At 42.5% G+C, this 9,897-nt stretch overlaps 1 protein-coding gene across 2 annotated transcripts in view; it reads left to right on the top strand.

Annotated features, from left to right (window-relative positions):
- Window positions 1-9,140, top strand: part of Mbd4 (methyl-CpG binding domain 4, DNA glycosylase) — a 10,841-nt gene extending 1,701 nt beyond the window's left edge. The window contains exons 2-8 of one of the 2 annotated variants that reach the window (XM_021191303.1): window positions 958-1,188; window positions 2,046-2,890; window positions 6,009-6,083; window positions 6,180-6,314; window positions 6,943-7,092; window positions 7,498-7,601; window positions 8,917-9,140. In XM_021191303.1, coding sequence (XP_021046962.1) covers window positions 958-1,188; window positions 2,046-2,890; window positions 6,009-6,083; window positions 6,180-6,314; window positions 6,943-7,092; window positions 7,498-7,601; window positions 8,917-8,994 — 1,618 coding nt within the window. In that variant the 3' untranslated portion in view covers window positions 8,995-9,140. Of the gene's footprint in view, window positions 1-957; window positions 1,189-2,045; window positions 2,891-6,008; window positions 6,084-6,179; window positions 6,315-6,942; window positions 7,093-7,441; window positions 7,602-8,916 lie in introns of those variants that run through there. The other variant, XM_029535072.1, reaches the window with a different exon arrangement.
- Window positions 9,141-9,897: the final 757 nt, after the last annotated feature.

Here is a 9,897-nt window from a genome sequence, read left to right as displayed (position 1 = left end):
AGAGAAACCCTGTCTCGAAAAAAAAAGAAAAAAAAAAAAAAGAGTAAAAAATTTTTTAAAGATTTATTTGTTTCTGATATATATATATATATATATATATATATATATATATATATATATATTATATACATGGTGTGTGTGGGGGGGGTACTTTGTCTTGCATACCAGAAGAGAACATCGGGTCCCATGTCCCATGTGATTACAGTTAGAAGATTGTGAGACATCCTGTGGTTGCTGTGGATAGAACTCAGGACCTCTGGAAGAGCAGCTAGTGTTCTTAACAGCTAAGCCATCTCTTCACCACCCAATGAGAGTACATTTTAACCTCACAAAGTGATCTGAAAGAGATCTGGAAGTTCTTACCAGAAATTATGTACCTTTTGGAGGACCACATCATTTTATGAAAATGGTAGTTGTTGATTCTCAAAAATGCACACATACGTGAAGTGTTCCCCTTACATGTTTGCAGGAGAGACGGGTGATTCATTTAAGCAGTTTGGCTGATCTCAAATGAAAAGTTCAGTTATTGGCTCATATCTCAAACTTCCAACAACTGTTACCAAAATCCTTTATAAAAGCCCTATAGTGTGAATTAAGAAAAAGTTTAGCAGGTATACTGTGTGGAGAGTCCTAACATTTAAAAACCCATGTTGAGCCAAGCAGTGATGGTATATGCCTTTCTTCCCAACATCTGGGAGGCAGAGGCAAGCACATTTCTGTGAGTTCCAGGACGCCAGGGCTACACAGAGAAACCCTGTCTCGAAAACCAAGGTGGAGGAGAACATCCATGTTTAAGGACGAGAAGTTGTCAGAGCTGGGACAATACTCATGGAACAAGACTAGCTCACTGACTTTAATCTGTATTTTATGCAGTTCTATACTTCTGTGGGCAGAAATTGAGGAGGCAGGGTAAAAGCAATTTTAAGTGAGTTCATCACTTGGGTTTTGTTTTTCCAGCAAGGAAGATGTTGCTGTTGAACTGGGAGGAGTGGGAGAAGCTGGAAAGGACCTGGTGATAATAAGCAGTGAGTGCAGCTCCCTTCTCCAGGAGCCCACTGCCTCTACTCTGTCTAGTTGTACTGCAGCGACAGAAGAAGGCCACAAGCCTGTCCCGTGTGGATGGGAAAGAGTTGTGAAGCAAAGGTTATCTGGGAAAACTGCAGGAAAATTTGATGTATATTTTATCAGGTAAGCATTTAGGGAGGAAAATGACAATACAGCCAAGTGATTTTTGTCCGTAATGGGGAAGGATAGCAAGAATCCGGGGTTTACAGCCTAAGGAAATGACTCAGGGAATAAAGCATTTGTCATTGTTCAGACCCCCAGAGTCCATCTGCAGAGCTGTGTGGGCACAGCAGCTGCCTGTGATCCTGGCTCTCAGGAGTCTGAGATGGGATCCCCAGGGAAATCTGGCAGCTAGACTAGCTGGATTTAGTGACTTCTGGGCTCAGTGAGAAACACTGTCTCAAACAAAGTGAACAAGGACACCTGATTTTAACTTGAAGCTTCCACATGCACAGGTACTCATGAGAAAACTCATATATACACGCATATACCACACACATACATTTTAAAAATATAGCCAGGCAGTGGTGGCACATGCCTTTAATCCCAGCACTTGGGAAGCAGAGGCAGGTGGATTTCTGACTTCGAGGCCAGCCTGGTCTACAGAGTGAGTTCCAGGACAGCCAGGGCTACACAGAGAAACCCTGTCTTGAAAAAAAATAATAATAAAATAAAATAAAAAATGTATTATAAAATCATTACTGTTCCTTCAGTGTCACTGGTTTTATCAAGTGATTTGGGGACAATCACATATACACAGTGTTGATCCTGTTCTCAATGGTAATGAGACATTTGGATTTAAGCTACATTTGTATGCTGAATTTATACTCTCATAGAAGAATCTATTGAAAAAGGCCATTTATTACTTTTTGTTGCTTTAAAATGCCAAACATCTTTGGTGACATTTAAGAATTATTAATTGGAATTCTGAAATGTGGTCCAGTTCTTTTTAAAAGTCACTCTTTTTTTTTTCTTTTAAGCCCACAAGGATTGAAGTTCAGATCAAAACGTTCACTTGCTAATTATCTTCTCAAAATTGGAGAGACTTTTCTTAAGCCTGAAGATTTTGATTTTACTGTACTGTCTAAAGGGGGCATCAATCCAGGTCATAAATACCAAAGTTTGGCAGCTCTGACATCCTCGAAGCCAAATGAAACTGACGTTTCAAAGCAGAACCTCAAGACACGAAACAAGAGGAAAACAGATGTGTTGCCTCTGCCCAGTGGTAATTCAGAGTCGCCAGATAGCAGCAGACTGTCTAACTCTAACTCTACTTACTTGCTATTGAAAGAACATAGGGGCATTCAGGATGTTGACTCTGAGGAGAGGAGAAAGCCCAAAAGAAAGGTGACTGTTTTGAAAGGAATTGCAAGTCAGAAAACCAAACAAAAGTGCGGGAAGAGTCTCTTAGATTCCACTAGAAGAAACAGAAAAAGAGCACCTGCAGTTCAGAAGGTGGGTGCCTATAGCCAGCTGGTTCCACAGGAAAGTCAACTCAACAGAATCCTCTGCCCTGCAGATGCCTGTGCAAGGGAGAGTGGCAGCCTGGCTGGGGAAGAAAAGGTCCTGGGACAAGAAAAATCACCAAGCCCAGGACCGGATCTTGGTCTCAGACAAGTAACTTCTGGCACGACAAACAAATTCCATTCAACTGAAGCAGCAGGTGAAGCAAATCGTGAGCAGACTTTTTTAGAATCAGAGGAAATCAGATCGAAGGGAGACCAAAATGGGGAGGCACATTTGCATACCGACATCTTACAGGATGGCTCTGAAATGCCCAGCTGCTCACAAGCCAAGAAACACTTTACTTCTGAAACATTTCAAGGTACTCAGTGCATGAAAATTCTGTTAGCTGCGTGGTGAACTGTCTACCCTCCCGGATCTTGTATTTCATGCCTGGATGGGGTTGAGATAGGGAGTATAGTGAAGAAGAGTCAAGCGTCAGATATATTCTCCCAGTTGATCCCAATATCTGCCTTAAGTAATTTTTGAGAACAGGGTTTCATGTGTCCCAGCTATCCTGGGTCTCACTGTATAGCTGAAGATACGTTTGAAATTGTATCCTTCTGACTCTGCTTCCTGGGTGCTAAAATTAAAGGCATGTGCCACTATGCAAGTTTATGTGGTGTGGGCGCAGAACCCAGAACTTAATTCGTGGCAGGCAAGCACTCTATCAACTGAGTTACATCTCCATCCTGTAACTGATCTTTGAGCTTGGTCATCAGGCCCTTAATTATGGCAGAGAGGTAATCAGCTGGCTACAGCCAGGACGCTCAGCAATAGAAGAGTGGTGTGTCATGGCTGCTACTACCTCTCCCTGGACAGCGGCTAAGAGGTGGGGCTTTCCACACTTGCTATCTTCTCTTCTGGCAGCAAGTCTAAGACTGTAAGGAAGATTCTCTGTGAAGAATGTAGATAAGACTCCTTTTATAAACTGACCAAGAATAGTCCGCATCTTCCTGCCCCTCCTGTGCTGCTGCTTTGTGACTCCCAATTTAATTTCATCTGTATTACATTCTTTTTATTTATTTTTTTCTTCTGTTGCAGCCTGATGCTTCTCTAAAAGGCCTTGAAGCTTTCAATAATTCAAAAGTATAATCGCTTAGTTCATGTATTATTTGTACTGTGCTCTTCACACAAGAGTCCTGGGCTTGGCAGATTTGCCTATACAGTGCCTCAGTGAATAATAGATAAAAAGATCTGAGCAGCCCTGGGTTATTCATTATACTGTTACGGCATAATGAATAACTCTCTTAAAGAAGAATAGTAATTTTAATTTTACTTAGATTCCTTTGGGAACACAGCCTGCACAGATTGGTGGAACCAGGGTAACGCTTGAGTTCTGTCTCCAGTCCCATCCATAATTGTGCGTCTTCTCTGTGCCTGGGATTGATGTGCCTTTAACAGATGGCCACATATACCTAGGAAATGGATAAGAATTCCTCAATGTATGTCCTTTGAGCTTCTTAAAGCATTGGATTGTATAGATATACTGCAATTATAATTGGTAGGTTAAATATTAAAAGCATCTTCTCTTGACCAATTTGGAAGTATCCAGCTCATCCTATTCTGAAGTCTAAGTCTCAGTGTAGGGGAAATGCTGTTGGGTACTAGGTAGGTGCCCCCAAGAATGACCATTGCTTGGCTAGAAAGTATCAAACCAACAGGTAATAAAGGAGGCTGGTTTCTTAGTGTGGGAACCCATGAAAAACATCAAGTACCCATAAAATCATTTTCCTTTGTTCTGTTTCATGCTTTCTTCTGGACTTTCCCTGCCCAGACTAGAATAGCAAAAGCCACTGACATCATTATGTGGAGACCTGGATACTTGTGGCAGTGTTTAGTCAACTCTGGTATCATTTTCTGGCAACTACTTTAAACTTTAGTTTCTGAAAACTAAAGGAATACCCCAAATTAGTTGTTTTTCATATCAAGACAGAAGGCCTCTAGAGAGATGGCTCAGCAGTTTAGAGCACTTCCTGCACTTCCAGAAAACCGAAGTTCAGCTCCCCACACCCATATCAGGTGGCTCATAACTGCCTGTAACTCCAGCTCCAAGGGATCTAATGCCCTCTGCTGGCCCCCACAGGTATCACATGTAACAATGCATAAATTAAAATTAAACAGTTTTATTATAAGGTAGCTGAGTGTGGTGTTACATTTGGGAGTTAGATGTAGAAAGATCATGAGTTCAAGGCCGTCCTCAGCTACATGGTAAGTTTGAGGAGAGTCTGGACTACCTGAGACATTGTCTCAAAATAATAAAATAATTGTGAGGTAAAAATAAGTGAAAAAAGATGGTTTGAGGGTATTTTTGTTTGTTTGTTTTGTTTTTTTGTTTTCAAGACAGGGTTTCTCTGTGTATCCCTGACTATCCTGGAACTCACTCTGTAGATCAGGCTGGCCTCGAACTCAGAGATCCGCCTGCCTCTGCCTCCCAAGTGCTGGGATTAAAGGCACGTGCCACCAATGCCCAGCTAAAAGATAGTTTTATAATATACAAGTGTAAGTAAGATATTAACTGATACTCAGAGGGTGTAGCTAAAGGGAGTATTATGACCATTTCAACTTGAGAGATTGAAACTTGAAAGGTTTGATAATATTGGTTAAGATTTTTATTTTGTATATTGTGGGTGACTGGGTGGGTGTGGGTGCCATTTTTGTGTGGGTGTCCACAGAAGGCAGAAAAGGGTATTAGATTCCCTAGAGCTGGGGTTACAGGCAGTTGTGAGCCACTCGACATTGGTATTGTGAACTGAACTTAGGCCCTCTGGAAGAGCAGCAAGTCCTCTTAGTGCTGAGCAGTCTCTCCAGAGGCTTAGAGGGTAGCCCAGGCCGCGATCGAGCTCACAGCTCTGCCTCAGCTTCTCCTGTGGGCCTCCTTTTTGGTAAATACAACTGGAGAACCTTTCAAATGTGTGGGGAAATTACAGAAGAAAAGAAAAATTACCACTTCTAACAGCCACTGTACTATTGTAATTCTATTCTTGGTGTCTCTTTATGTGTGTGCATCTGTACACATAAATTCATGTTTATAAAAATTGAGATCATATGTAGAATCTTGCCTCTTTTTTTTACTATTTGAAGTAAATAACAGTAGAAAATATTCATGATAGTCTCCACATTTTAATGACCACATTGTACAAATATACTAGAATATCCAGACTGTCGCAGTTTTCCATGCTGTGAGCTAGCCATGTAAATCATAGGACACCAGTAAGCCCTGATCTTGAGCTAGCCTGCCTGCATTTCCACTGTAGCTCTCACACTAGCTGTGTGACCTGGGACTCATTTAGCTTCTCTGTGCCTCAGTTTCCTTATGGATAAAGTGGAGATAAAATAATGGCTAACTGATATATTAGTGGACTTAGGGTAATTTATGTAGCCTAGGCTAGCCCCAGCATTCCCTAAGCTGTAGACTATAAACTATTTTTGCTTTTCAGAAGACAGCATCCCACGGACACAAGTAGAAAAAAGGAAAACAAGCCTGTATTTTTCCAGCAAGTACAACAAAGAAGGTACCTACCTTTCCCTAAGCAGAATGGGGGGTGGGGGGAAGGGGGACAGTCCAAGTCTTTTAGGAGAACAACGTTGACAACCCTATATTTTTGTAGCTCTTAGCCCCCCAAGACGCAAAGCCTTCAAGAAATGGACCCCTCCTCGGTCACCTTTTAATCTTGTTCAAGAAATACTTTTCCACGATCCATGGAAACTCCTCATCGCAACTATATTTCTCAATCGGACCTCAGGTTTGTGGGTCATTGTCATCTTGTCCTGGTTAGAAGGGAGATACCCAAACTGGTTAAGAAGTCCAAGTTCAAGGTACATTTTGAGTTTGGATGTCGGACAAGGCTTTTCCCTTTTAGCCCTCAGAACTCTTGGCTTACTCAAACATTAGACTGGATAACAGCCAACATCCTTTTTAATACTGAGCGCCAGGTGGTCATTGGTTTCCTACTAACAGGTTAGCTTTGGTTATCAGTGAAGGAGCAGTTAATATTTTTTCCTCTATTGTGCTTGGAATCTCCCTGTGTTCATTGGATGCTTATAGTGGTTATCTAGTGAGCTGATTATTTGAAAACTAGCTAGTTTCAGTATAATTTGTACTAATAACCAAGTAGAGTAACAGTGTTGGTATTTGGTTATGTAAGTGGCTGCTGGTTCCGGTAGTGACTTGACAGTCGTTAAATAAGCAAGGCTGGGGATATAGCTCAGTGGCGGGGCCCTTGCCAGCATGCAAAATACCCTAATTTCATTCCCAGCACCACAAACACAGTAACAAAAATGCCACTGCCTGAAGTTTCTAGATGTAAAACTACCTAAACAAGAAGTTGGCCTTTCCCAAGACATGTGTCTGCCATTGTTTATGCTACCCAGGCAAGATGGCCATCCCTGTGCTGTGGGAGTTTCTGGAGAAGTACCCTTCAGCTGAAGTGGCCCGAACTGCTGACTGGAGGGACGTGTCAGAGCTGCTTAAGCCTCTTGGTCTCTATGATCTCCGTGCAAAAACCATTATCAAGTTCTCAGGTATGTTCCCTAGCCCAATGGAAGGAGCAAATTGTGCCCACTGAAGGCAGCCACACCTTAAAATTTTAATGCCCTGGGATGTTATATTAATTGAGGTCATTTAGCTCAAGCATCAAAGACATTTAAAACAGGCCGCTTGCCCCACACCACAGACTCCTACTGACCCAAACCATAAATCTTTGCCCAACACTGAATAGCCCTGTGCACAGAAGAGAAGCATTTCCTCTGACTATTTATATTTAGCAAAGCACACAGAGTGGTGAGGAAGAGGCGGGTGATAAGGGCATGACAGAATTGAGGCTACAGTCAGTGCTGCTTCATAGGTAGGGGTCGTCTTGCCCCATTACAGGTGTGAGGAAGGTGACTGTCACAAGGCTGACCATGTGTTGGATGTGTATCCCTCAGATGAATATCTGACAAAGCAGTGGAGGTATCCGATTGAGCTTCATGGGATTGGTAAATATGGCAATGACTCCTACCGGATCTTTTGTGTCAATGAATGGAAGCAGGTAAGCCCACCACTGGCCATATCCAACATAAGCCAACATATTCAGCATATAAGTCCACCAGTATGTCTGGATCTATGAGAAACAAGTCCTGTTGTAGTTCCAACCAGATTTGCCCTCTGTTCAAAGAGCAGTGGGGGCATGAGGATATGAATTGTAGTTATGAACTCTTGAGGTACTGCCCCAGTCCCTGTGCAGTGGCCTCCTACTGACTTGAGCTCCTGACCCTCTAGCCTGTCTGTGTTCTGTTTAATACTGACAGGGTTTCTTCCTGTTAAAAGGAGCCCCTAGTGCTGAGAGGAGATGGCTTAGTTTGTAAAGTGCTTGCCATGAGGGCTTGAATTCAGATCCCTGGAACTCACAGAAGAGCCAGGCATGGCAGCATTCACCTTCTACCTGGTAGTCCCAGCACCGTGGGGACAGGAACAGCAGGACGCCTGGAAGTTCCTAGATAGCCTCTCTGAGCTTGTATACCAGATAGCCTAGCCTATGTGGGTAAAGCTCCAGGCCAGTGAGAAACACTTTCTCAAACAAAAAGTGGATTGTGAGCCAGGGAGATGGCTCAGGGTGTAACAGTGCTTGCTGCACAAACCTGGTGACCCCAAGTTCCATTCCTGGAACCCACATAAAGGTGGAAGGAAAGAACTGACTCTAAAAAAATTGTACTTTATAGACATGCCTCAGTATATACACATGCACAACTAATAAAATTTAATTGTTTTCTGAAAGTAGAAGGTGCCTGAGTCCTCTGGCTGCACACATGCACCAAGAATATACAAGTACCTGTACATACACACACATCTGCAAAACAGGATTCCCCGTAAAAGAGGAAATATTTGGACTTAGAGCGTCTAGTTGTCAGATTTCTCCTCATCGCAGACTGGAACGCGGCATCCGGGGCCTATTACAACTACCCATTCCTTTGTTCCTGCCCAGCACTGGTGCATTTTGATGGTAATGTGACAGCTGGAGGGTATCTTTGCACACTGCCTCCTCACAGTGTATCCCTGCATTAAGTCAGTGACGTCTAGAGAAACCCAGGCTGAAGGGCCACAGTTCTACCCCTTCATCACCAGAGCCATTGGTTAGCTTCACAGGGTCTCTATCATCGCTGCCTTCTGCTCCAGGTCTGGGTTAGTTCTGAACTGGAGAGCACTTTGTAATCCGTGTAGGATATCTGTTGTATAAGGTATAATTATATACAATCTTGGTTGCTGCTGGGTTCATTGTCCTTATTTATCTCAGATATATTATCATGATGAACTCCCTGACCAAACCTTTAAACATTTCTTTGGCTGATATGTTGCATTTCTTCCAGGTACACCCTGAAGACCACAAGTTAAATAAATACCATGACTGGCTTTGGGAAAATCATGAAAAACTAAGTCTATCTTAAAGCCTCCTGTTGGAAGTTTCCCATGCATTGCTTTGTGCTTCCGTTCCTAAGGGCCCTGTGGTGTGCAATGAGCTCCCTTCCCGGCATGTGGATTTTTTTTTTTTTCCAGTTTGTTAGAAGCATATGTCTTAAGCCTCTGCCAAAAAGAAATTGTTAGAATATGATCCTAAAAGTGTTCAGTTTAGTTTTTTCAATTATGAAATTCAACACACCAATGCTCAAATCCAGTTACCAGCACTCCTGCTTAAGAACGGCTAAACATGTATTTTCCTTCTGTATGAAGTGATATTGTCATGTGCAGAAAGACTACCATCCTTAATGGGTACTCCAGTGTTACAGCTTAAATAGTGAGGCATTTACTTTAGAAAGCTATCACCAACTAAAAGCCGAATTGACCGGCACATGGTGGCACACACCTGTAACCCCAGCACTCGGGAGACTGAGGGAGAAGGATGGAAAGTTGAGGGCCTGCCCCCACTGTGGAGAGAGAGACTCTGCCTCAGACACAAACAGGGCAGGGCCAGTGAAAGATGTAGTTTGAAAATTAAATTATATCTCTTCCTCAAGGCAACATTCACTCAAAAAATGTATAATATTCCACCCCATTTTTCATTAATAAAATATATTTTTGATATATTCACCCATGCCAGTTGTCATGGTATACTACTATAATCCTAACTCTTGGGAGTCTGGAAAGAATCATGATCAAGGCCAGCCTGGGCTATATGGTAAGACCCTATATCAAAAAAAAAAAAAAAAAAAAAAAATCCACTAGTGGCCAGGTGTGATGGTGCACCTTTAATCCCAGCACTCCGGAGGCAATTCTGAGTTCAAGGCCAGTCTGGTCTACAAAGTGAGTTCCAGGACAGCCAGGGCTATACAGAGAAACCCTGTCTTGAAAAA

Source organism: Mus pahari, chromosome 2 (genome assembly GCF_900095145.1).
Source record: "Mus pahari chromosome 2, PAHARI_EIJ_v1.1, whole genome shotgun sequence".
Classification (NCBI taxonomy): Eukaryota; Metazoa; Chordata; class Mammalia; order Rodentia; family Muridae; genus Mus; species Mus pahari.
This window is presented reverse-complemented; position numbering and strand designations above follow the sequence as displayed.